The sequence below is a fragment of the Podarcis muralis genome, chromosome 5 (assembly GCF_964188315.1).
Source record: "Podarcis muralis chromosome 5, rPodMur119.hap1.1, whole genome shotgun sequence".
In the NCBI taxonomy this organism is placed as follows: Eukaryota; Metazoa; Chordata; class Lepidosauria; order Squamata; family Lacertidae; genus Podarcis; species Podarcis muralis.
This window is the reverse complement of record NC_135659.1, coordinates 93762386-93789838: the sequence shown is the minus strand read 5'-3', so window position 1 is coordinate 93789838 and position 27453 is coordinate 93762386. Positions and strand designations below refer to the sequence as shown.

The following is a 27453-nucleotide window of genomic DNA, read 5'->3' as shown; positions in this document are numbered from 1 at the left end:
CTTCAGGAGCTACTCAAATATCAGACTGGGCACCGGAGGGAGAGGGGGAGGGAACAGCAGGTTGACAGATTCAGGTTGGTGTGCAATCTACTCTCTGAAGCCTGCCAATTAAATCAAGAACTTTGACTCTTTGCTGTAAGTAGAAAGGAAACCATCACTGAAGGATAGGGCTTAAATCCACTCAGATAGCTTCCCTCTTCCCTCCCCCCCTCTCTCTCCCTCTCTAATGATAATGCACCACTCTGGAGCAGTATCTAAAGGAGGGTCCTTGAACAGATGGAGGCCTAATCCTTGCATTAAAACCAAGGGAGCTGCCAGGATGACTCGGCATTCACCACAAAACAAAGAGTTGCCGTAATGCTGCCTCCCCTCAAAACAAGGCAGCTTTTAGCTCCGGGCCAAGAGGGCAGGGAGATAAGCCTGTGCTTTTTCTAAAGCCCAGAAGAGAGCCCGGCCAAAAATAAAACCAAGGAGTGTGCGTTTGCCTGCTGAGTGGTGCGATAAGCTTCTTCTCGCTGCATTGGGTGGGGGAAACTACTGGCCAAGATTACAACCGTCTTTGCATAGAATTGTAGAATGTGGAGACCAGTGGAAAGAACACAAAGTCCTGCCTTTCCCCCTGTTCTCCCCAGGACAGGGTACCCTTTGTTTACAGCAAGGGTAGCCAATGTGGTGTAGTGGTTAAGAGCGGTGGACTCGTAATCCGGTGAACCGGGTTTGCTTCCCAGCTCCTCCATATGCAGCTGCTGGGTGACCTTGGGCTAGTCACACTTCCCTGAAGTCTCTCAGCCCCACTCACTTCACAGGGTGTTTGTTGTAGAGGAGGAAGGGAAAGGAGATTGATGGCTGCTTTGAGACTCCTTAAGGTAAAGGTAAAGGGACTCCTGACCATTAGGTCCAGTCGTGACCGACTCTGGGGTTGTGGCGCTCATCTCGCTTTATTGGCTGAGGGAGCCGGCATACAGCTTCCGGGTCATGTGGCCAGCATGACTAAGCCGCTTCTGGCGAACCAGAGCAGCGCATGGAAATGCCGTTTACCTTCCTGCTGGAGTGGTACCTATTTAACTACTTGCACTTTGACGTGCTTTCGAACTGCTAGGTTGGCAGGAGCAGGGACCGAGCAATGGGAGCTCACCCCGTTGCGGGGATTCGAACCGCCGACCTTCTGATCAACAAGTCCTGGGCTCTGTGGTTTAACCCACAGCACCACCCGCGTCCCATGAGACTCCTTAGGGTAGTGATAAAGCGGGGTATCAAATCCAAACTCCTCCTCCTCCTTCAATGTGGTGCCTTTAAGATGTCGGCAATCTCCAGCTCCAGACGACATGGCCAACGGTCAGCACTGATTAGATGAGTGCCTCAACAATATCTGGAGCTTATCATGTCGGCTGCACCAGGTCTGCAGCATCCTACATGGAGGAGTAGCCAACTTTCCATCTGAAGCCTTCTGTGGGAGATGTTAATTCTCACAGAAACAAAGGGAACTCAAGCCAGACCACTGGTCCACCTAGTACTGTCTACAATGCCTGACCAACATCAGTGAAACTCGCCGTTGTTCCAGGAAGGAGTCTTCCCAAGTACTACCTGGAGAAACTGGAGAGTGAAGCTGGGGCCTTCTGCACAGGGCTGGATGAATCATAAAGCAAAATAAGCACGTGCTTAGGGCATCGAGTGAAGGGGGGCATCACATAAATTTTCCATTGCCGGATTTTTAACATTCACGGTCACAAATTGCTCAGCTGAGTGTGCGTTTTCTCAGTAGAAGTATATTAAAAATCCCAACAGAACAACTATGCAACAATGAAGGCTGGTTGCCTTATGTCTACTAAGTATAGAAGCTGATGCATTACGTAAGATTAGTTTTGAGGATCAAAGACTTTGCAATTAGAAAAAGTAGGAGAAAGTTTTTCAAATGTAAATGAAGTATACAAAAGTTTACACTTTCCATCTTACTGTAGGTTTTGTTTCATTTCAACAACAAGCAAAAATTTTATGGTTTATTATTGTTCCTATTTTTAATTAGATATATTTGGGGGCACCAAAATCTTTTAAATGCTTAGGGCCTCTAAAGGTCTTAATCCAGTGCTGATTCTGCACCCAAAGCAGATGCTATAACCACTGAGCTACAGCCACCCCTCCTCTTCCGCCCAACTACTGTATTTATTTTTCAATGTATAAGACCTATTTGGGGGGACTCCATATTAAGAAAACATCCCTCAGCACTACCAGTGTATAAGTCGAGCCCCAATTTGAAACCTAATTTTTTGGTTTAGAAAACCCGCTAGTCTTATACACGGAAAAATACGGTACTTTCTTTCTATGCCTTGAATGAAGAAAGCTATTAAAAAATGGGCTTAGCGGTCTGCCCTGCTGTTTAAAAATATGGAACCTACTTTTGATGATCATCTCTATGTGCACATAAAGTTAATGAAATATCAGATGTTGCTCATCCCCTCTTTTCCCTCTCGCCAATGACTTACAACCAAAGGATCATTGTTACTGTTGCTGCCATTAAGTGGCAAGGAAAGGGGTCTGGGAGCTGGATGGATGGCAGCAGGGCTGGAAGGGAATTCTTCACCGGCTCCGGTTAAAATCCGAGACGGAGAAGAATTTCAAGGTTATACTGTTCCCTTCTCTTTTTGAGGCAAGCACTATGAGCCCAGTGAGGTTTGCTTCTCAAAGCCTGGAAAGAAGACTCTGGGAGACATTTCTGCTGAATTGTGGTGTGCAACTGCACAGCTGTGCATTGAGAGGAAGGGAAGAGTGCTGTGCCCTTCAAGAGATCACGTATGAAGGCATGCAGAAACTGTGGTATAAGTCAGCTTTTCCCCAACCTGGTGCCTTCCAGACATTATAACTGCACTATTACAGTGGTACCTCGGGTTACATACACTTCAGGTTACAGATGCTTCAGGTTACAGACTCCACTAACCCAGAAATAGTACCTTGGGTTAAGAACTTTGCTTCAGGATGAGAACAGAAATCGTGCGGCGGCGGCGAGGCAGCAGCGGGAGGCCCCATTAGCTAAAGTGGTGCTTCAGGTTAAGAACAGTTTCAGGTTAAGAAAGGACCTCCGGAACGAATTAAGTACGTAACCAGAGGTACCACTGTATGGTAATTTATGGACCTAATAGGTATCTAAAGCCATTTGCACATAACAATATGAAGGAGCGTCTCCACCTCCATCGTTCTGCCCAGACACTGAGGTCCAACGCCGACCAGCTCCAGCCAATGGCCAGGGATGATGGGACTTGTAGACCAACAACATATGGACACCACCAGGTTACAAGAGCGTTGGTCTAAGCACTTCTTTCGATACCTCTTTCTCCTGGATATCCATCTCTGCCAGGCTGTCCAGGCATCCCAGCTTCTCCTCTCTCTCCTTTCATGCCAGGAGGCCCAGGAAGACCAGGCGGACCAGGTTCTCCAGGCTTCAGCTTATCTTCCCAAATGGGAACTGGCTTCTGTGAATGTTCATGGACGAATGAGTCAAACTTCAACACGTGAGCTGAAGAAGTAAAAGGAAAGGAGAGGGAAACAAGTAGAGTCTCTGATTTACTATCTCCATTATTTCCCATGATGCACCCTGCTTCTTGCATTTGTCAGGGTTTTTCCTGGACACACATTCACACGGTGCAATTATCAACACATCTGCCTGTAAACATGTACCTGTGTTTTTGTGAAAGGGTATACTCTTGCCGCTCTGTACAGCTCATATATTATCACAGATGCTACATGCTGTGAAATGTCACATGTGAATTATGTACACAGATTGTACACTTGTACATTATGTGAACACTTGTAGTCTGACATGTAGTGTGACTACACATTTCTAGTGCATGGTTTTTAATTTTAAATGTTTAATGTATCTGTTTAAATATAAGTTTATGATTTTGTGACATAAATATTTTTTATAAATGTTCAGATGAAGGGTGGTATATAAATTTAATAGTCATACCTGATGTTACGTTTGCTTTATGTTACTTTTTTTAGGTTGCGGTCCGCAGCGACCCGGAAGTACCGGAAAGGGTTACTTCCCGGTTTCGCAGCTCGCGAATGCTCAGAAGCGCTAAATCACGCTTCGCACATGTGCACAAACACCAAACCGCGCCGCGCACATGCGCAGATACGGTGCTTCAGGTTGCGGGCTTTTCATGTTGCGAACGGGCCTCCAGAATGGATCCCATTCGCAACCAGAGGCACCACTGTACGTAAATAAATAAAGAATAAGTGAGGTCTGGCATGCAGGGAAAATATCATTGAATTATCAGAAGCATACATGGAAACCTGGTTCTAAATTAAGAAGCCTGATAGAGATTGGGGATGGGGGAGCTGAGATACAGCATAGAAAAGAAACAAAATGGCTTACTTTCAAGGGCTGCATGCACACCTTGCATTTAAAGCAATTGAAAGCACCTGACTTCCCCCAAAGAATTCTGGAAACTGTAGCTCTGTAAAAGATACACTACACCCCCCAAGGTTCTTTGAGGAAAGCCATGTGCTTTCAATGTATGGTGCATACACAGTCACAGTAAGCTAAGCTTCACAATCTTAAGAAGGAATCTCAGGCTTGCTTGCATGGGACAAAGGTCAGCCATGATGTCTAGCAGATGACCAATGACAATTCCCATATTTTAATCCTGCAGGATCAGGGGAGGCTATTGATGGAGAAGTTGGATCCTCTATTACAGAGCTTTCCAAACTGTGTGTTGTGATACGTCAGTGTGTCGGCTGCAGTGTGTAGGTGTGTCGCGCAAACGCTCTCCACACTCCTCCTGGGGCTGGAAAGGGGTTAGTTTAACCTCTGGTTTGTTAGTAAAACGGAATTGCTGTGTCAGGAAATGATGCATGTCTGAAACGTGTGTCACCAACATGGAAAGTTTGGAAAGCTCTGCTCTGTTAGGTGTGACTATGTGGGTTTGGGCATGCTCTAAGGGTAGAGTTTTGGCGCTTGGGACATGACATGTCCAACATGTGGAGAGAGAGAGAGAGAGAGAGAGAGAGAGAGAGAGAGAGAGCTGCTCCACTTGCACAACTCAGGAACTGGAAGGTAAGATCTGAGAAATAGTTCCAATTTCGTTCTTGTAAATGGATCATCAGAGATGGGGTGGGGTACCGTACTTTTCCGTGTATAAGACATCCCCTATTGTTGAGCTTTTTTTCCAGGGGGGATTGCCTCAGCAGCAACCAATCAAACGTCCACCCTATGCACTACCAATATATAACACGACCCCCACTTTTTAGCATGATGTAGTCTTATACACGGATGTAGTCTTATACACGGAAAAGTACGGTATTTTGAATCTGTGTGCATGGAGGATGCTTGAAATATGACAGATAAATTACAGGGTCATCAACACAGGTACATCACATTTTTAAAGGGACAGACATTTTATTCTCTCTCTTTTTTTCTACACAGGTACCTGTCGTGAAATGCGCACACATCCAATGTGTCACTAGCTACACATGGGAAACTGTGCATCACTTTTTACACATTTAGGGGATGCTCTGCTCCCACCTACCACAAGCTGTAACTATTTATCTAGAGGTGGGAATGTGCTACAAAAACGTAATCACATAATGTGTTAATCCAGAATTTGATAAGATTACTTCAAAACAGAGCAGTGGACAGGGCCAGAGTATTATCACAGCTCTGCTCTGTAGCTGAATTATCCAGAGATAGGGATGGGCACATCTGTCCCTTCTTGTTTCTCCCACTTTACCTTTTTTTCAAACTGATTTCCATATCAGTTTGCAGTTTAAAAATATATTTAAAAAGTCCTCATGAAATTGCACCAGCATTTTGGTGCAAATGTCTCCTAATATACCCCTTCTCTTGCAGGCAGTTTTGCCTAACGTACCGTATTTTTCGCACCATAGGACGCACTTTTGCCCTCCTAAAAAGCAAGGGAAAATGTGTGTGCGTCCTATGGAGCGAATGCAGGCTTTCGCTGAAGCCTGGAGAGTGAGAGGGGTCGGTGCGCACCGACCCCTCTCGCTCTCCAGGCTTCAGGAAGCTATCCGCTAGCCGTGGGAGACCCAGCTCTCCCACGGCTAGCGGAGCGCTGCATTAATCCCAAAGCTTGGGGCGTGCGGAGCTCAGCACGCCCCAAGCTTCTGGGTGCCGGCAAGGTCTCCGCTAGCCGTCTAGCGGAGACCTTGCCGGCACCCAGAAGCTTGGGGCGCGCTGAGCTCCGCATGCCCCAAGCTTCGGGATTAGCGCTCCGCTAGCCGTGTCTAGGCTGCGGATAGCAGCCTGCTTCCCGGAGCGTCGGGCACCCTGAAAGCAGAGCGCCCGGCGCTTCGGGAACACATCCGCAGCGTGGAGAGCCTTGCAGCAGTTCCCCGCAAGGCTCCCCACGCTGCGGATAGCAGCCTGCCGCCCGGTGGGTGGGGCACCCTGAAGCAGAGCACCCCTCGCGCCAGGCATACATCCGCAGCGTGGGGAGCCCTGCAGCAGTTCCCCGCAAGGCTCCCCAAGCTGCGGATAGCAGCCTGCCGCCCAGCGGGTGGAGCGCCCTGAAGCAGAGCGCCCCTCGCGCCAGGCATACATCCGCAGCGTGGGGAGCCCTGCAGCAGTTCCCCGCAAGGCTCCCCAAGCTGCGGATAGCAGCCTGCCGCCCAGCGGGTGGGGCGCCCTGAAGCAGAGCGCCCCTCGCGCCAGGCATACATCCGCAGCGTGGGGAGCCCTGCAGCAGTTCCCCGCAAGGCTCCCCAAGCTGCGGATAGCAGCCTGCTGCCCGGCGGGTGGGGCGCCCTGAAGCAGAGAGCCCCGCGCGCTAGGCAGACATCAGCCAGCCCCACAAGCTCAGGGGACAGCAGGGAGGCGCAGCGCCACTATCCCGCTGTTCCTCGACCTGGTTCGGTTTCCCTGACCTGCTTTTGGGGGGGGGAAATAAAGGGAAATTTTTTTCCCTTTATTTCCCCCCAAAAATACTAGGTGCGTCCTATGGTCCGGTGCGTCCAATTGTGCGAAAAATACGGTATATATTTTTGCTGAGCAATTTCCCCCAATACAGTGCATTCTTGTATCTTATGTTCATTAACATATGTGGGGGTTTTGTGGGTTTTTTTTGAATAATTGTTTTGGTTGGATAGCTACATTGCAAAATCTAGAAAAGTGAAAATTTTGAAGGAAGGCTGGGTGTCGGTTTGCACGTGCCTGTTTGTTTCCAGAAGTGCAAATTAAGTAGATGCATTTTTAAATGCAAATGGAATTGAATCCCTTCCACCCTTATCCACGGATTAAGCAATGGAACTCCTTTATAATCTGAATTAAGGGGTGGATTTTGGCACCGCCAGCAAACTTTGGGTCAGGCAGCCCAGCATAGCGGCAGGAGATAAATTGTTCAGAGGAGAGAGATGTAGAAACGGGAAGCCGGTTAGTTGTTCAGGTTGTTGGGCAGAGATGTACTTACACTGAATTAGGCGCTCACAAGCCTGATTAACCAGATGATAGATTGTGGCTAAAGACTGGGCTTCACCCTAAGGGGGAGCGGGGAAGAAAACGGATGTGGAGATCAATGCCAGCATATGAGAAGAGTAAAAACAGTCAGTCAGGTTTTGAACACCTCTCGTTCTTTGGAGCATGCCATGCAAAACAATATGATACATTGCAGTTCGCTACCTTATCACCACCCTGTTTATTGCTTTATTTCAGCCAACGCTGGCAGTGGCTGTAAGGAAAAAACCCTCCCCTTCTCTTCCACTTGTGGATGCCTACATCAGATCCTGCATTGCAGGGGGTTGGACTAGATGATCCCTGGGTCCCTTCCAACTCTTGTTGTTGTTGTTTAGTTGTTTAGTCGTGTCCGACTCTTCGTGACCCCATGGACCAGAGCACGCCAGGCACTCCTGTCTTCCACTGCCTCCCGCAGTTGGGTCAAACTCATGCTGGTAGCTTCGAGAACACTGTCCCACCATCTCGTCCTCTGTCGTCCCCTTCTCCTTGTGCCCTCCATCTTTCCCAACATCAGGGTCTTTTCCAGGGAGTCTTCTCTTCTCATGAGGTGGCCAAAGTACTGGAGCCTCAGCTTCAGGATCTGTCCTTCCAGTGAGCACTCAGGGCTGATTTCCTTCAGAATGGAGAGGTTTGATCTTCTTGCAGTCCATGGGACTCTCAAGAGTCTCCTCCAGCCCCATAATTCGAAAGCATCAATTCTTCGGCGATCAGCCTTCTTTATGGTCCAGCTCTCACTTCCATACATCACTACAGTGGTACATCAGGTTACATATGCTTCAGGTTACATACGCTTCAGGTTACACACTCCGCTAACCCAGAAATAGTGTTTCAGGTTAAGAACTTTGCTTCAGGATGAGAACAGAAATTGTGCTCCGGCGGCGCGGTGGCAGCAGGAGGCCCCATTAGCTAAAGTGGTGCTTCAGGTTAAGAACAGTTTCAGGTTAAGAACAGACCTCCGGAACGAATTAAGTACTTAACCCGAGATACCACTGTACCGGGAAAACCATAGCTTTAACTATACGGACCTTTGTCGGCAAGGTAATGTCTCTGCTTTGTGGGTTTGTCATTGCAGGCCGGATGTTAGCCATTAACAATGAAATCAAAGAATTGTAGAATTGGAGACAATCCTCAGGGTAATCTAGTCCAGTGTTTCCCAACCACTGTTCCGCGGCACACTAGTGTGCCGCGAGATGTTGCCTGGTGTGCCGCGGGAAAAATTAAAAAATTGAAAGATTTTTTTTTAAGTCAAATTTTCGATTGGGGCGCCGTCACTAGATGACCCCTGGGGTTCCCTCCCTCCCTTCCACTCTGCGCCTCCCTCCTCCTCCTCCGGGGAGGCCCTTCCTGGCTCTCGGCCAAGGCTTGGCGGCTGCCACTCACTCACTCGCTCGCCCACCCGTCCCTCCATCCTTGCACCCGGCCTCTCCCCCTCCATCCCTGGCGCGGGGGCTGCCGGGATCCGTAGTCCCCTCGCCCTTGGGCTCCGCGCCTGCGCGGGGTGCGCAAACTACATTTCCCAGCGTGGCCTGGCGGGCCGGGCGTTTTGTTTGAAGCACTCTTCTCCCGGCCATGGAATGAGCGCGGCGGCGGCGGCCGGGCGGGCAGGGGCTCTTCCGCGCAGACCCCGCGCAGCCTGCCTGCGCCCCTGCGGAGATTGGGCAGCAGGATAGAGGCCGGGGATCCCCGTGGAGGCGGAGCGGCGGAGGCGGAGGCTGCCCCCCAGGTAGGGCTGCGTCGGGGTTTTTTAATTTTTGCAATGCTGCATCCGCGCCGGAGGGGACGCATCGGACCGCGGGGAGACCCCTTGGCGGGCGTGCAAGGCAATGCATGCGTGCAGGCGTTGCATGGAGTGCAGTGCAATGCAATGGCAACGCGGCGCCCTGCATGCATGCATGCAACTTCCACCGGCGCTCCGGACTTGGCAGGTGAGGGGGGTCCCCAGTGGGCGGCAGAGAGAGCCGGGAGGGCGAAGGGGAGCCGGGGGGGAGCAGCGCTGCTCCCCGAGCCGAGCCCGGGGGGGAACTTCGGCGTCGTTGCGCCGGGTGTTGGAAGCGGAGGCTGGCGGGGGCCCCTCACCTGCAAAACCTGGTCGCCTCTCATATATTTCGTGCATTGCATTCATCGCCCGCTTTCTCCTCCAAGGAGCTCCCGGGGGCGCGCGCGGTTCTCCCCGTGTTATCCTCGCAACAACAGCCCTGCGAGGTGGGTCAGGCGAGTGGCCCAAGGGAGCACCCAGGGATTGTCCTGGCCAGGTGGGGTGATTTGAACCCTGCTCTCTGCCCGGTCTTCGTCCTCATTTAGCCCCCACATGTGCATGACTGTGCATGACTGAGGTTTTCCCCCCTCGTCTTGGCTATGGTGTGAGTCTGTGCTGTTAATTAATGGGGTTCTGCCTTCGGAGAAGATGAGCCAGCCCTCAAGGAGGTGATTATGTAATTTGCTAGCAATTCATGTCCCTCCCGGTGTGACGCTGCACGCTGACGTCACGGGGCTGTAATGGTGGTGTGCCTCGAGATTTTTTTCATGAAACAAGTGTGCCTTTGCCCAAAAAAGGTTGGGAAACACTGATCTAGTCTAACCTCCTGCAACATAGGAATCACCATTTCTCTTTCTTTCTTTGTGCTCTGGCACATATTAATTTTAAAACATCAACAAAGCCTTCCACTTATGGCTGCAAGTGGCCTTCCGAAACTGCTGTAATAATTCTGTATTATTAAACTGCTCTGCAAAGGAACAGTAAATCTAAACACAATCACATCCACACACAGATCCTGAAGAGACTGTCAAGCAGAGAGTTCTGATGCTGAAAATTAATGTGGACACTATTAAAATGCATTCATTTCTGAATATTTAAAGAAGCCCGGCCATTCCTTTGTGATTGAATAACCAAACTCTATTTGAAACGGCACCTCTCCATTTATTTATCTATCTATCTACCCATACTCATATATATCTTTGGATATAGATATATCTTCCTTGCGACAGGTAATAAAGCAATCAAAATGCCGAAAACAACTTGAAAATAGTCACTGCCATTATCCATAAAAGCTCATAACGAAATGAAAATCGAGCCCTGCATCAAACAGCGAGATTTTTGATGACACCGTCTGGATCAATGTGCAGTCTTTACCCAAAATTAAGCAAGAACTGGGCAGGGTGCCCAGGAAATAAAAGTGAAAAATGCTATCACATTTTTTTTTGGGGGGGGGGGAAGATCAGAGAGGAAAGCCTAGCAAGAGCGCAATAGAGTGGGTTTAAAAATAAAATAAAATTGAAAAGTCAGGTGGCAGAGGGAAATGATAGAAAGTCATGCACCTGGGTCCTGGTGATAGCTGCAGAGGGAATCTAGCAAAAGTTTAAAACCCATCAACCAGCCCATTTTAAAAAAAGAGCAAACAAACCTCACAAGAAGTTTAGCACACCTTAGTGCAGTTGGGAAAACTGGAATAGATCCCATGTGGTTTGCTAATCATTATTCCTAGTAGTTTGATTTCCCCAGAATGTTTCAGTTAGGGTGGGCTTCTCTAAGGGGCTAACTACATGTTACACAATGTGCAGAGCTGCATCCTAGTGTGTTTTGTTTTTTGCTTTTGGAGTCAAGCCACTTCAGGAAGGGGAAATTAAAGCAGAGAAGAAGGAAAACAGAAAGTGGCCTTTATATCAGTCCAGAGCATTGGTCCATCTGTATCAGAGGTGGGTATCTGCTCATGGTCCTCTTTCCTATTTAGTGGTACCCAGTCTCTGTGAACTTCTATGACAACCCATGAAACAGAAGCCATTTCCCCGAGTCTGACATAGTTTTGTAAAATCCAAGATCTTGTCCCAGATCCACCTTTGGCGATGTCAAAACTTGCCCCTAACTCTTGTGGAGAAAATTAGCCAACAGGATGCCTGTGTTAGCCCTGGAAGAAAGCTGGATTTTCTTCTGAGAATGGGCAAAGCAATCTTAATCTGCAATTTATTTGGGGGTGGGGGAATGGGTTGGAGAAGAGGGTCCCTCCACACTACTGGAGAACAGCTCTGCCACTGGGGAAAGGGGAATCCACCATGCAAAGTGGGGGTTCACAATATATCCAGGGAAAATCTATGGGCTATATTTTTACCCTGGCCTTAAACTGCTAAGGTATAAATGGGACTTCTTCTGAATTTATACTTCGGAATGGTTTCACTTTTTGCATAATTGTAGTGGTTTCAACTGTATGTTCTATCGTCGTGCCTGGGACCTTATGGGCAAGAGCAGGTAAGAAATCAGATAGAACATTAACTAAATAAAGAAAAGGTCTACCACCAACACCGGAACTTGAAATGGGTTGTTCTGATGGGGTGTGGAGGAGAAGGTGGGGGGTCAAAGGTGGTTTTGGATCTACTGGATCCTTGAGAGTCCCAAGGATCTCGGTAGCGGCACCTGCCCTGTGGAACGCCCTCCCACCAGATGTCAAAGAGAACAACAACTACCAGACTTTTAGACGACATCTGAAGGCAGCCCAGTTTAAGGAAGCTTTTAATGTTTGATGCATTAAAGGTACCCCTGCCCGTACGGGCCAGTCTTGCCAGACTCTAGGGTTGTGCGCTCATCTCACTCTATAGGCCGGGAGCCAGCGCTGTCCGCAGACACTTCCGGGTCACGTGGCCAGCGTGACAAGCTGGATCTGGCGAGCCAGCGCAGCACACGGAACGCCGTTTACCTTCCCGCTGGTAAGCGGTCCCTATTTATCTACTTGCACCCGGGGGTGCTTTCGAACTGCTAGGTTGGCAGGTGCTGGGACCGAGCGACGGGAGCGCACCCCGCCGCGGGGATTCGAACCGCCGACCTTTCGATCGGCAAGTCCTAGGCACTGAGGCTTTAACCCACAGCGCCACCCATCCGCGTTTGATGCATTACTGTATTTTAATATTGTATTGTATTTTAATATGCATTACTATTATTATTATTATTAGACTCATTTCCCACCCCAGCATAATTTCTCTCCCATTCATTTCAAAGGACTTTTAAAACAAAACAATGACACATAACCATCAAAGGAAAAGGAGTTTGTCAAATGCAACACTCTGCCATGCCTATTTAGGCTTGCACAGCAGGGATTCCAGCACCCTGGGAAAATAACATTTCTCAACTAGACAATTGCACACTCTGGTGCCATCACTGCTGATACTGTAGTGCAGGCTCAAGTACCAGTTTAGCAGAGAGACATGGGAAGATGCTTTGCAACGAGTCAGGTCACTGGTCCATTGAGCTGACTGTTGGCCACCCAAGGATGGGTTCCAAAGAAAATAGAAGCCAAAGAGACTCACCTTCTCTCCCCTCTCTCCTTTTGGACCAGGCAGCCCCTGCAGGAGAAAACAAAGCAAAAGGCAGTTAGAAATCTATCTTCTCTTTGGAGGCAGTAAATGAAAAGGCCACTCTGAGAACTGACAGATACATCAGCCTAATCTTGTCATTCTCCAGCAAAACCTGCAAGGATGTTATACATTTAATAAGTCTCCTTTACGGTTTGGTTCCTGCAGAGTGTGGACAAAGGCCTTCCACAGCAGGAGTGCTTGGCCAAAAGCACAATTCATCCCCTTGCATAGCATAATCTGGGTAGGTGATGCTTTGCAGGATACTGGTTACTAAGGGAAATCTGATCTGCCCCATACCTGAATGGAAGACCACCTTAAAATGTTCAGAATGCCAACTTGGGTTCTAGGATGGAAAGAAGGTGAGATAAAAATGTCATAAATAGCTGCATCTGCAAAAAAAAAGTGTTGACCTTTCCATAACACCTTGTCGGGTTAAGCAATGAATCCAATTGATTCTTCACAGGGATGGTACTCAAGGTACTGATTAATTGGTCTTCTGTTAAAGCATAATGCTACTTACTCTGCCCTTGAATTGATGCGTCTGTGTGCTTTGTATTTTATTGGATTTGTACAGGTTTTACAGTTTGGCGCACTGCACCGAGTGCTTTTCTCGCAGAACGCATCTCAAAACTTTTTGAAACAATAAGGCAGACGTCTGCGCTTGCAAATGAGGAACGATGCACAATTAAATATGTGCCTATAAGTGAAGAATGGTGCACAATTAAGCCAATTACAGATTTCCAAGGGCAGCGAGGCCGTGAAATAAGAATTTGGGAAAACAGCATTTTGTGGAAAATGACAGATCCAGTTTTGCAGATGCTGGTTATTTATTTGTTAGGTTATTCAGACTGCCCTATTCCAATGGCTGGGGGCAGGCAGCAAAATGTTTGTTGTCCTGGGCATGGAATGCCAGTGCTAGAAAGAAAGAAAGAAAGAAAGAAAGAAAGAAAGAAAGAAAGAAAGAAAGAAAGAAAGAAAGAAAAAGAAAGAAAATGGAAGAAAGGACGGAAGGACGGAAGGACAGAAGGACGGAAGGACGGACGGAAGGAAGGAAGGAAGGAAGGGACAGACAAGTTTTACATACTCCTGGGCTGGTGTGCACTTGTGGGGGTGAAATGGGGAAGACTTACCGTCGGGCCAACTTCTCCTGGGGGCCCCTTCTCCCCACTGCTGCCTCGGGCTCCTGCTACACCTTGAAAACCCTGCAAAGATCCAGGGAGAGCCACAATGAATGAAGATGTCAGATGACGTAAAATTATTGCGACTTGAGGCTCGAGGGAGACCAGCAAAAACAAACTTGCAAAAGGCCCAGGGTGGGAATTACGGCCTTCAGGTTGAAGTCGGCGCCCCACCCAGTCGGGGGAACAAAATGTGAAGGCTGTACTGTGCATGGCTCATGCTCACTTCGTTTCCAATTAATGTCACAATTTATGGGCACAATAGTAGGTCAGAACTGCAAGTCCCAGAACGGTGTTATTTTCTCCCTTCCGTTTTTAATGGCTTTATTATGCAGACAGAATCTTGGCGCTCTCTCTTCCGACTTCTCTCTCACACACTCTGTTACTTTATCCTTCCAATCCCCTGCCTTTTTCCTGTCTTCTTGCACTGTCTTGCCTCCTTCTGACTTTTTTCTTCCTCTCCCCCTCTCTCCCCATTCTTTCTTCACAGTCTAAGCTGCCTCACAGGGTTGTTGTGAGCACAAAATGGGTAGGGAAATTACTCTGCTGGGCAACTGCGGATGGGCAGAATAAAGATGTCCTGTGTCAGTATGATGTAGCTAAGAGTATCAGTTGAGCACCTGGGAGACCAGGGTTCAAATACCCGCTCAGCCATGAAGCTTAGTAAGTGACCTTGGGAAGAGAGAACCATGTATGCCACTTTGAGGAAAAGTAAGATTTCTCCTAAGCAATACAGGTGGCGCTGTGGGTTAAACCACAGAGCCTAGGGCTTGCTGATCAGAAAGTCGGTGGTTTGAACCCCCGCGATGGGGTGAGCTCCCATTGCTCAGTCCCTGCTCCTGCCAACCTAGCAGTTCAAAAGCACGTCAAAGCACAAGTAGATAAATAGGTACCACTCTGGCGGGAAGGTAAACGGCATTTCCGTGCGCTGCTCTGGTTTCACCAGAAGCGGCTTAGTCATGCTGGCCACATGACCTGGAAACTGTACGCTGGCTCCCTCGGCCAATAAAGCGAGATGAGCACCGCAACTCCAGAGTCGTCCGTGACTGGACTTAATGGTCAGGGGTCCCTTCACCTTTACCTAAGATTTCTCCTATAATGAAAGTGTGTGTGTGATTTTTATTAATGGTATACAGTGGTACCGCGGGTTACATACGCTTCAGGTTACATACGCTTCAGGTTACATATGCTTCAGGTTACAGACTCCGCTAACCCAGAAATAGTGCTTCAGGTTAAGAACTTTGCTTCAGGATAAGAACAGAAATCATGCTCCGGCGGCATGGCGGCAGCAGGAGGCCCCATTAGCTAACGTGGTGCTTCAGGTTAAGAACAGTTTCAGGTTAAGAACAGACCTCCGGAACGAATTAAGTACTTAACCCGAGGTACCACTGTAATGAATGAATGTATCTATGTTTATGTTTCTAAACGCAAGTCACCTGGGTATTTTTGGGTAAAAAGCAGTTAACAAGTCCAATTAAAAGCAACAACTGTTAATAAAATGTGTATTGTGTTATAGTGATCCAGAGTGACTCTGCTTTAGGAAACAAGGGACAGTGGGCGGGGGGGGGGGGGTGCGGCTGAGATGGTTGGAAATGCTTTGTTCATCCTCGTCAATAAAATGCTAACAACCACAAAAGGAGGAGTCGAAAAGCAACCAAAACAAATGGTCTTGAAATACACACTTTAAATCTAGAACTTAGCCAGGAGTAGATCTTTAAATCTGGCTGAGATTCTTGCCTTCCACTGTTGCAATAGCTTCCCTTTCGCCTCCCGCAAATCTGAAACGGCATCCCTGCCTTTTCTGGTGAAAGAAGAAAAGGCTACTAAGAAGTCAGCGTTTGACACTCTGCTGCAACTTGAGTACCACAGAAAATGGCTTGGAGGAGATGCTCCAGGATTTGGAACCAGGTGGCTCAGCAGCTATTGCTGAACAGTAGCCGGAGGAAGATACAACAGTAATGAAGACACAGAGCGCCTTGTTCCTTTTGCCTGCCGTCCCTGCTAACCTGAGGGAAGTCGAGCTCAGCCTATTCCTGGTAGCAAGACCTTTGGAGCGGAAAAAAATTGCCTTCTACATGACTGGCATCTCTTACCCTTGGTCCTGGTGGTCCAGGAGGTCCAGCCGTGCCTTCCAGGCCTCGAACACCCTGCAAATCAAGTCAGAACAGTGAGTGAAAGGCTAAGGCTAAAACAGGGAGGGAGTGTGCTGCTTTTAGGGATAAAGACATAAGAAGAGTCCTGCTGCTGGATCAGGCCAGGGGCCCCTCTAGTCCAGCATCCTGTTCTCACAGTGGCCATCCAGACTGCCTCTTCTGGGAAAACCTGCAGGCAGGATCTGGGTGCAAAAGAGGCGTTCTCCCATCCTGTGGTTTCCAGCAATGAGCATTCAGAAGCATCGCTGCCTCCAACATTCTTTGCAAACCGCTTTGAGGTTTCTTTTTACAATCAAGTGGTGCATACCTGTTATTAAATAAATAAATAGCCATCCGGGACAGTCGCCACAGTTGCATTGGGTCTAATCCTCTTTTGGGTGAACAATCTCCTTTCTCTTCCTCTCCCAAAACAAACACTCTGTGAGGTGAGTGAGGCTGAGAGACTTCAAAGAAGTGTGACTAGCCCAAGGTCACCCAGCAGCTGCATATGGAGGAGCGGGGAAGCGAACCCGGTTCACCAGATTACGAGTCCACCGCTCTTAACCACTACACCACACTAGCAGAGATGGAGGGAAGAACATATCACTACCCACTTTCTCTATACGATGCATAATATTATAAGCTTCTGACATCTTGTCTCTTACTTGCCGTTTCACTAAAATAAAAACGTCCCAAATGTTGTAGCCAGTCCTCGTAGGGTTGATGTTCCAGCCCTTTGATCACTTTTGGTTGCCCTATCGTGGATGCATGAACATCCCCATCATCATCTCAGAACCGATCAAGGCTTCTGTAAGCAGCCCATGTACCAGTTCCCCCAAAATATGAATTCATTTCCTGGTATGGATGGGAGCTGATTGAGGCTGTGTGTCTTTTTGCCCAGGCTTTGTGCATTTGAATTCCCCGAATTCCTGTTTTTCGATGCTTTTATTGGCTGTGTTTTCATCTTAATGGTATTGATTTTTACGTTGTAAACTGCTCAGAGGTTCTTTTAAAAATATCAAGCAGTTCATAAATGCTTTTAAGCAAATTCAATTAATAATATTTATTCCGCAAAATTTATAAATGTAAAAAAACCATCAAATAGTTTACAAAAAGAATTACCTCCCCCTTTCCCCCTCCCTTTGTATTTCTGTCAAATTTCCGTCTTCAAATATTGAATTAAATATATGACTCAGTTCCATCCTGCAGATTGCATTCAGTGCTGTGCTAACAGAGTTCTGCTTGCATAGCAGGACTTCTTCTCCTGGGTTCCCCACTCAAATATGCTCTGGAGGTGTTCCTCAGTTTTCTAGAGCAGATTTTGAGGGTGTGGGGAGCATTTCAGGGAAGTGGGGTGCAGTGGCGTAGCGTGGGGGGTGCAGGGGGGCACGGCCGCACCGGGCGCAACATCTGGGGGTTAGGGTTAGGGGGCGCAAATCCATGAGTTAGAGGGCGCAAATTACTTGCCTTGCCCCGGGTGCTGACAACCCACGCTACGCCACTGGTGGGGTGGAAAGGAAAGTTCCAGTGCGTAAGCAGAAATCTGCTCCTTGAGCAGAATTGCAGCACAGGCTGCAACCCTGAGTTTCAGAACGATTAATGACCTCCTGTATCACAGGATAGATTTCTTGTTTCGCTGTCCTTGATTGTTTTTAGTTGTTCTCTTATTGCTGAACACTTCAATGAAGACTTTTTTAAGCATTCACAAAAATCTGAGCCCTTCAGGAATGCTCCCAAAATAATGCTTGCAAAAAAAAAAAAATAATGGAAAGGAAACAGTCAAACTTAATTATTTGACTCCCCCCGACCCACAAATGTAGAAAACCCCTGCAAAAAAAGGACACTTGCACGTAATGAAATCATACAGCAGAGTGCAAAATCCTTTTGCTTGAATTGTATTGTAGGGTGTTGGACTAGATAATAATAATAAATTTTTATTGATACCCCGCCCTTCCCGGTTCAGAAAACCGGGCTCAGGGCGGCTAACAAAAAATTTAAAACACTTAATTGATGCAACAAAAAACAGCATAAAACATGAATAACAATAAATTCCAAATTCAAAAGTCAATTTAGAGGGGAAATTCATCCAATAAACATTAGATGATCACCAGGGCTAGCTGGCTAAATTAGTCCTATTTGGGCCAGCGAGGAGACCAGGGGAGAATTAGCTGTGGGATCCCAGAGCGGGTAACCTTCATAAAAAGGGGAGGGGGAGGGAAGGAAGGGGAATAAAAGATCAGGCTAAGTTCAAATTGAAAGCCAGGCAGAATAGCTCTGTCTTACAGGCTCTGCAGAAGGAAGTTAAATCCTGCAGGGCCCTGGTCTCATGGGACAGAGCATTCCACCAGGTCGGAGCCATCACTGAGAAGGCCCTGGCCCTGGTGGAGGATAGCCTGACTTCCTTAGGGCCTGGGACCTCTAAACTATGATTATTCATGGACCTTAAGGTCCTTTGCGGGGCAGACCAGGAGAGGCGGTCCCGTAAATACGAGGGCCCTAAGCCACAAAGGGCTTTAAAGGTCCTTTTGAATCCCTTCCAAGTCTACAATTCTGTGAATTAGTTTTGCCTTTCAGTTAGCAAGGGTGGTGGGAGAAGATGGGAGTCACAGCAGCCAATATTGTGCGGTTTTGCAGCATTTGAAGGGGAAGCATGACGCTCACCTGAGGACCAGGCAACCTCATTTCTCCATGAAAAAGCTTAAAATGATGTTCAGGTGAGGCATTTGCCGCCCTAAGATCCCACAAGAATTATGCTCTGGCATTCTCTCAGCCGCCTGCAAGGGATTCTGGGACTTTCCTTTGGGACTGCGCCTTGCATCATTGCTTGCGATCAAATTATTCGTGCTGCACCGGCTGAGGATCGTTCTATCCTAATGGTGATATTATCCTCGAGAGCTAAATGAAGCATCTCTGTTCAGAAGCATCATGTCAGGTGATGTAAAGATACATGGAGCAATGGGGAAGACATTCCTGGGAGTGGCACAATATCTGTTTCACTTGTGCTTGCTCCCATGTTTACGGAGAATTGCGCTCTGTCTTCATCTTGTGATTTGGGCCATTTGAGAGCCCACATTTGATGGTTGCCAGACTGCCCAGTGCTTTTACCTTTGATCCTTGAATCCCATCTTTCCCTGGAGCTCCTTGAGGACCCATCAAACCCTGCAGACAAACAGAACAGTTATTCAGGAAGCATATCCTTTGTCTTGAGAGTCCCATGGACTGCAAGAAGATCAAACCTATCCATTCTGAAGGAAATCAGCCCTGAGTGCTCACTGGAAGGACAGATCCTGAAGCTGAGGCTCCAAGACTTTGGCCACCTCATGAGAAGAGAAGACTCCCTGGAAAAGACCCTGATGTTGGGAAAGATGGAGGGCACAAGGAGAAGGGGACGACAGAGGACGAGATGGTTGGACAGTGTTCTCGAAGCTACCAGCATGAGTTTGACCAAACTGCGGGAGGCAGTGCAAGACAGAAGTGCCTGGTGTGATCTGGTCCATGGGGTCACGAAGAGTCGGACACGACTAAACGACTAAACAACAACAACAACATCCTTTGTCAAAGTGCCTCATGATTAAGCCAGAATCTCAGGACCTTTTCCCAATGAAACTAAGAACAACAGCTTTGAAAAGACCTTGATTTATTTATGCCTTGCTTCCTGCAGACATAGTTTCCATCATCCCCTCTCTATCTCTCCTGAACCAACCTGAAGTCAGGGTGTGCCATGCACATAGCAATGTACCTGTTCGTTACCTGTAATGGGAGGCCTATGCACTCCCTACCTGTGGATCTGTTCAGGCCTGGCACCAGCACACAGCAGAGTTGGGCAAATGCCAAGGCCCAAGCTGTGGGTTTCTCTGAGAAGCCACACACCACAATGCCCTGAAGTGGCTGATCTAATGTCACTCCAGGGCACTGGGGAAAAGGGAAATTACATTTCCCAGATCCCATGTGATGCTAATGGGTGAGGGAGCAAGCATGCAAGCCCCAAACTGGAGGAAAGCCAGCCCCTTTGGAAGAAAGGGAACCTGAGCCAATATAGCATCACTATGTAGATGTGGAATAGGTATATTTGTGAGTGTTTATAGTCCCATGAAGTGTTTGCACACACACACCCTTGCTTTCCTTCCAGCCAATTTTGGACCTGAAAACATCTTTCCATCACTCATGATTTACTGCCATCCTATGCATTTGGGTGGTTTCAGCAGTCTGGAAAGATTTCAGTGGCACCACAGGGGTTGCTAAATATGCATGTGGGACTTGACATCTTTCCGCAGGGCCTGCAAGACAGAGCTGTTCCACCAGGCCTTTGGCCAAGGTGCAGTCTGACCCCCTCCTTCTGTAATCCTCATAGCACTCTAGCCCAATGGTGGCCATTAATTTGATTCTGAATTGATTTTAGAATGAATTGATTTTAGAAGCTATTTCAATTAATTGATTGTGATTTTATGTAAACTGTGTTATTTTTTACTGTTGTTAGCCGCTCTGAGCCCAGCTTCAGCTGGGGAGGGCGGGATATAAATAAAATATTCTTATTCTTATTCTTATTCTTATTCTTATTCTTATTCTTATTCTAATACCTTGGGTTAAGTGCTTAATTCGTTCCGGAGGTCCGTTCTTAACCTGAAACTGTTCTTAACCTGAAGACCACTTTAGCTAATGGGGCCTCCCACTGCCGCCACTGTGCAATTTCTGTTCTCATCCTGAAGCAAAGTTCTTAACCTGAGGTACTATTTCTGGGTTAGCAGAGTCTGTAACCTGAAGTGTATGTAACCTGAAGCATATGTAACCTGAGGTACCACTGTATTATTATTATTATTATTATTATTATTATTATTATTATTATTATTATTATTATTATGTGACCCTCTGTTATTGGTGCAGTGCAATGATGGCTATGCAGAAGATCCACATCCCTTGATGGCATGACCCACATCAACAGGGGTGCCATCAGTTTGGGGAGCAGCCAGCTGGATGAGCAGGAGGACCCCCAAAGGCAGCACACTTATCTCTCCCCGCCCCTTTTTTAAGCAAGTATAGTAATAAGCATTTTCATCATAAGGGCAAGTGGGAGGCAGCCCTTGCAAGACCATTAAGTCAAGGCATAGCTTTGTCCCCAAATTCTGGTTATTTTCAAACTTACGATGTCATAATGCAGTTCAATTTAGTTTAAAGAAGTTGCCATCATTTCCAATAAGAACACATTAAAGTAATCCCTTTTCCTTTCTTCTAAGTACAAGCGTACAGCTTGCTCCACTCCCGATCTTTTCCATCCGGGGGACTGTTTGAGAGCTGGGCATTTGGAAATTGAGCCGTCACGTTCCGTTGTTCTCGCTCCCACTTATAGCCTGTTCATCCTTGGCCAAGGTCATGTAAGCTTCTCTCTTTAAACTAGCTTATCCATCTGCAAAATCTCCATAATTCTTTTGCTGACCTCCTAAAGCGGCTCTGAGACTTCAGATAATTAATGTTTGCCAAACTGCAGGGCCCGAGAAAAGGGAATACAGAGCGAGCTAGCGGAAAAAAATAGCACCGTTATGGGATTCCCACCTCAGAAGAAGAAGCGCGGTTTCAAAGCAAGGCTCGAAAGCAACAGGAGAACTGTCTGCAATCCTGCCTGGGAAAGCTGCCAGATCATAATAATAGATGGGTGGAAATTACAAAGAGAGAGTGAGAGAGAGAAAAGTGTGTGTCATAATTACCTGCATCCCTGGACTTCCACTGTCTCCTTTGTCTCCTTTAATACCCGGTGGTCCCTAGAATTTGAATGCAGGCGGGGAAATGACTGAATGTATATTATCTGCACAGTTCCAGAGCTAGCATATATCTTTATATCCTCGAACATTTCACAGATATAAAAAGGAACGCTTATGTATTTGTAAAACTCCTTTTCTCACACCAAGAGGCATTGTAAATGTAGGCCCACTCACATACGTAAGTAAGAAAGCCCTCCTGGATCAGGCCCAAGGCGCATCTAGTCCAGCATTCTGTTTTCACAGGGGGCAACCGGGTGCCCACGCAAAGCCCGCAGGTGGAACCTAAATGCAATAACACTCTTCCCCAATTCAAATTCCCCAATTGCAAATGGCATTCAGAACAGTGGAGGTAGCACACATGCATCAAGTCCTCCACAGATCTGTCTATTTCGCCTTTTAAAGGCATCTAAGTTGCTGGTCAGAAAAAGAGGGAATTTGTACACTTTGGATTTGTGCATGTGTGCTCATGTGTCCGGCGTCAGAGGATCACAATCGCCCTACAGCAGACTGCCAGGAAGGGATAAGACAAGAGAAGTTCTTACCAGTGGCTTTTATTCAATATTCACAGAGAGAGGCTTAGAAATACAGCCTCTTGGAGTAATGGTGTTGCTCCACTTGAAACCTCACCCCCTCCGTCTCTCCTACTTCCTCATGAGTCATCACTACGGGTGCTGGAAAGGGCCTTTTGCCTTTGAGCTCTCTGCTCTCTTACTTTCAATGCCCACTGGGTTCTGGGAAAGGTGGGGTCTGGAATGCTTTCTAAGTCCATCAGCTTCCTCCTCCTCCTCTCCCATTATTTCCCAGCTTTCCCCCTCACCTGCCTCTGAGCTATGATCTACCTCAAACCCCTGTTGTAATTCTGAACTGTCTCCTTCTTCTCTGGAAGGGTCAGGCTGGGGTCTCCACCATTGCTCCTCTGCCCAGTCCCTGACATCATGTCCCAAGATCGAAACCATGGGGATGTAGTGGCTACCCCCCTGAAGGCTATTCTCTGCTTGTTGTTCATTGTATTTGATTTAGGGATGGGCACATCCCATTGCCCTTCCATTGTCCCCTAAATGAATCAAGATTCTGAATGCACCAGCAACAACAAAACGCACAGAGCTTGAGAGTTGCATCCAACTAAGTCATCCTCTTAGTCTGAGGACTTCTGCTTGTGCAATCTGTTTTCAGAGCCCACTCTACTCCTGTGATCAAGATTAGCTTTAACTGCTGGTGATGGGCAGGCAATAAATGTACTACAGTGGTACCTCTGGTTGCGAATGGGATCCATTCCGGAGGCCCGCTCACAACATGAATAGAACACAACCCGCGTCTGCAAGTCTTCGCATGCACGGGTTGCGATTCACTGCTTCTGTGCATGCGCTTGACGTCATTTTGCATGTCTGCGCATGTGCGAGCAGTGAAACCCAGAAGTAACCCTTTCCGGTACTTCTGGGTCACCGTGGGATGCAACCTGAACAAATGTATCATGAAGCAAACGTAACATGAGGTATGACTGTAATACTACTACTACTACTACTACTACTACTAATAATAATAATAATAATAAGAGACTTCCTCTCCATTTCTTCTCCCCTGTGCCCTCCGTGCCCCCTCAAATCTGCTCTGAATGGTTGGTGAAACTGCCAGAACAGATGCTGAGGGGTGCACAGGAAGAAGAACGGGAGAGGAAGTGTCACTGCACACTCATGGGACAACTTCATTCGCTACAACCCTGAGTTCATTCGCTACAACCCTGATCCTTTCAGGGATTCTTGCAGTCTTCAGCAGGAAAAGGTGCTCTGCTAGGAAGTGGGAAAGGCCAGTTCCTCTTGCCCCAAGGTAAGCGTTGGGTCTTTGGGACCAGGGAAAGGAGGAGGAGGAGGATGTTCAGCCAGAGTTGGGATGGGCACATCTTCCAGCAGCAGGCAGTGCCCATCTTGCTGTTTGCACTAATTTAAGCAATGGTGTTCGTCCTGCTCTAATCTCTGCAGCCCACCTCAATTTAATACATGTTGTCTTGGGCCAATTTCTGAAGTGTGTACATATGTGTGTGTGTTAGCAAAACCCACATGGGCAAAGAAAAGAAGAAGAAAGAGACTTACTATGGGACCCTGCACAGTCATCCCTTGGGTGCCCGGTGTCCCTTGGTGTCCTCCCGGACCTTCTGGCCCAACTTGCCCAGGTGGGCCTGGCTCACCCTAAAGCCACCAGATGCCAAGGAAACAAGGAAATGCATTCACACATCAGTATCTTGCAGGTACTCAGATTCCCAGCACAACAAACTCCCTTTGCAAAAACCAAAGTCAAAGCCAGAAGAGAGCAAGGGATGAAAACCTTCATTCATTCATTCATTCATTCATTCATTCATTCATTCATTCTCATGTTGCCTTTCTGCCAGACCTTTCTGCCAGAGGAGGACTTGAGGCAGCTCAAAGCATAAATTAGATACCACTAAAAACACACATCAAATATATATACTTTTTTTAAAAAATCAGCATTTTAGACCACTTTGCTCCCAAGCGATGCATTTTTGTATGTCATATTCGCTAATGTAGTAGTGATGTATGGAAGTGAGAGCTGGACCATAAAGAAGGCTGATCGCCGAAGAATTGCTGCATTTGAATTATGGTGCTGGAGAAGACTCTTGAGAGTCCCATGGACTACAAGAAGATCAAACGCATCCATTCTTAAGGAAATCAGCCCTGAGTGCTCACTGGAAGGACAGATCGTGAAGCTGAGGCTCCAGTACTTTGGCCACCTCATGAGAAGAGAAGACTCCCTGGAGAAGACACTGATGCTGGGAAAGATGGAGGGCACAAGGAGAAGGGGACGACAGAGGACGAGATGGTTGGACAGTGTTTTCGAGGTTACCAGCATGAGTCTGACCAAACTGCGGGAGGTAGTGGAGGACAGAGGTGCCTGGCATGCTCTGGTCCCTGGGGTCACGAAGAGTCGGACACGACTAAACGACTAAACAACAACAACAACATTCGCTAATGTTTACATTTTTACACACATTTGGGTCGGAGAACTGCACTGCAAAATGCAAAGAAGTCTGAATTTTGAAGGATTGCTGTGGTTTGGCTTCTGTTTCGGGAAGTGCAGAAGGGGTAGGTTTGCATTAAAATGTGAACCAAATCTCTCCCCCACCCCACCCCATTCATATGGGTCTCTATTTCACAGTCATAGCTTGGGTCATCTCACCCAAGGGTCATCAAGGCCAACCCTCTGAAACATTTGGCTTGGTGTCTCCTCCCCCTGTTTTAAGGGGTTCTGTTAAAAAGCTGCTGCTGCGAGTTGTTTACTCTGTTTTGGATGAGAAGTCCAAATCTACATTTCGCTGCATCTCTTCTTGACTGTTTCAGTCACTCTGCAGCAGGCAAAGGGGACGAACAAAGCCGCCAGAGCCACATTGGTGGGTTTTAACATTTCCCAAAGCTTTCGGCGTTGCACATCAAAGCTGTTGGCTCTTTTCGTCTGTTGATCTATAGCGGAAAGGTAGCTCCTTTCTGTGGCTGTCACAGTGATTTGGGATGGCTGGGGTGGGGAGGGAGAGAAATCTGTCGTGGCTGTAATAAACAGCAGTGCAAAATTTAACACAAAGTAGGGGAAAGACCTTGCCATTCTGGACAGCAAAGTGTTATTAGGCCTTTTAAGATAGAGGCACCTGCTCTCTGATATAATCACAATATTTTGCATTCAGGCATCGTCAGTACACTGCGCGCTGCCCCCTTAAATGCAGCCCGGTCTCCTTCCTCGATCTAGATCCCTTGGAGAAGGAGGGATCCTGCTGCAGGCCTGTGTTTGGAGCCCTCCTATAGAGTGATATACCATAGTTTTCCATGTATAAGACAAGGTTTTGTTATTTAAAAATTATGTTAAAAAACATGGGATGTCTTATACACGGATAGTGAATGGGGGGGATGTGGGATTGGTTGCTGCCGCGAGCCGGAGATTGTCAGCCGCTATTGGGCGTTGTCAGGGGCTCAGGAGCAGAGGCACAGGAAAGGGAGGAAATAGAGAGCGAGGGGGAGGAATCCGAAGGAAATGTTAGCGATGACAGCGGTCCGAGGTCTCTGAGTCTTTCCAGCGAATCGGAAGATTCACAGAAAGGGGCTCCCATGGTCAGAGCAAGGGGGGTGCCTAGGGGGACACCCCAGGAAGAAGGGGCCAGAGGGGACTCAGAGAGCAGCAGTTGGAAATCAGGACCAGCTTCCCCACCAGAGCGCAGTAGGGGGGAGGAGTCCCAGGTATCGGGACCAGGAGGCTCACCGCCAGCGGGAGGAGAGGAGTCAGGATTGGCCACGCCTCCATCGGAGAGCGAGGAAACGGTCAAGAGGAAGGTGGAAGGCTGGGCGCGCGCGCCAAGTTCAAATGTACAGGAGGGCGGCGCAGTTGGCAGCCCGGATAGGGAGCCAGGTCCCAAAGCCCGCCGAAAGGAGGGGGAGGAGTCAGGGGGGTCAGCGTCAGAAGAGTCCAGAAAGGAGGAGACCCCGGGGGGCAGAAGGACCCAGAGGAGAAAGGAGAGACGGAAGAGGTGGAGTAAGGTTAGAGTCTTAAGCTGGTGTACAGGGGGTGGAGACTCAGATGGAGCTTCGCCGGTCTAGCCTCTAAGACGTAGAGCTGGGGCGCTGCGGCTTGAAAATGGAAACTGTACTTCAATAAAGACTTTTGTACATTACTACCAGCTAGCGTCGGTCCTCTGTGAGCTGGGACCTGGAGCCAGCTCTGACAGTAAGCTCCATCTCAACTTTTGCACCAAAAACCTCGCAACGTGAGTGGACGCAGCGAGGGGCGAAGATTGGTGCTTCGCGAGCTCACAAAAGTCAGGCAAGATGACTACAGAACAGCAAATAGCAGCCCTGCAAAATGCAGTGACACAACTCAACACGGAGATACTCGCATCCAGGAAAAGGGAAGATGAAGCGGCTGCCGCCTGCAGGGATCTCCAAGCCAGGTTGGAAGTGCTTACTAAGCAGGGGCAACCGGGACCCAAATCAGAGGGGATTGGGCTGGGGAAAAGAGGAGGCGGGTGAGCTCAACAAAAAAACACTCAACAACTCCGGGCCCCTTCCCCTAAAAAAAGCTCAGCAACTCTGGGCAATCTCTCCCCCATTTTCTTAATTTGGAGTCCCCCCAAATAGAGGGGTGTATAACACATGGGGGCGTCTTATACACGGAAAAATATGGTATGCGAACCCATTGTAGTTGTTTACTTTCTTATTGCAATTTTTAATCATTTACCTTTGTCAGTTTATTTTTTCATTGTGTTAAAAATAAAATCCAGAGCAAAAACTAAAAAAGGGAGGGGGCTTTCAAAGAGAGGAAAAGGATCATGTTGAAATCACCCTGTTTTGTGGGCAAGTAACTGAAGTTCGGGACGCAGGTGGCGCTGTGGGTAAAGGCCTCAGCGCCTAGGGCTTGCCGATCGAAAGGTCGGCGGTTCGAATCCCATTGCTCGGTCCCAGCACCTGCCAACCTAGCAGTTCGAAAGCACCCCGGGTGCAAGTAGATAAATAGGGACCGCTTACTAGCGGGAAGGTAAACGGCGTTTCCGTGTGCTGCGCTGGCTCGCCAGATGCAGCTTTGTCACGCTGGCCACG

The 27453-nt window shown here is 47.9% G+C and overlaps 1 protein-coding gene across 1 annotated transcript in view; it reads right to left on the bottom strand.

The window, feature by feature from the left end:
• The window catches only part of COL20A1 (collagen type XX alpha 1 chain), a 126543-nt gene that overhangs the window by 6473 nt on the left and 92617 nt on the right, over positions 1-27453 (bottom strand). Inside the window, exons 30-37 of the mRNA XM_028735787.2 lie at positions 23953-24048; positions 21812-21865; positions 19218-19271; positions 16074-16127; positions 13933-14004; positions 12755-12790; positions 7419-7485; positions 3320-3508 (exon numbers count right to left, since the gene is read on the bottom strand). Of these exons, the coding sequence (XP_028591620.2) occupies positions 3320-3508; positions 7419-7485; positions 12755-12790; positions 13933-14004; positions 16074-16127; positions 19218-19271; positions 21812-21865; positions 23953-24048 (622 nt within the window). The remainder of the gene's footprint in view (positions 1-3319; positions 3509-7418; positions 7486-12754; positions 12791-13932; positions 14005-16073; positions 16128-19217; positions 19272-21811; positions 21866-23952; positions 24049-27453) is intronic.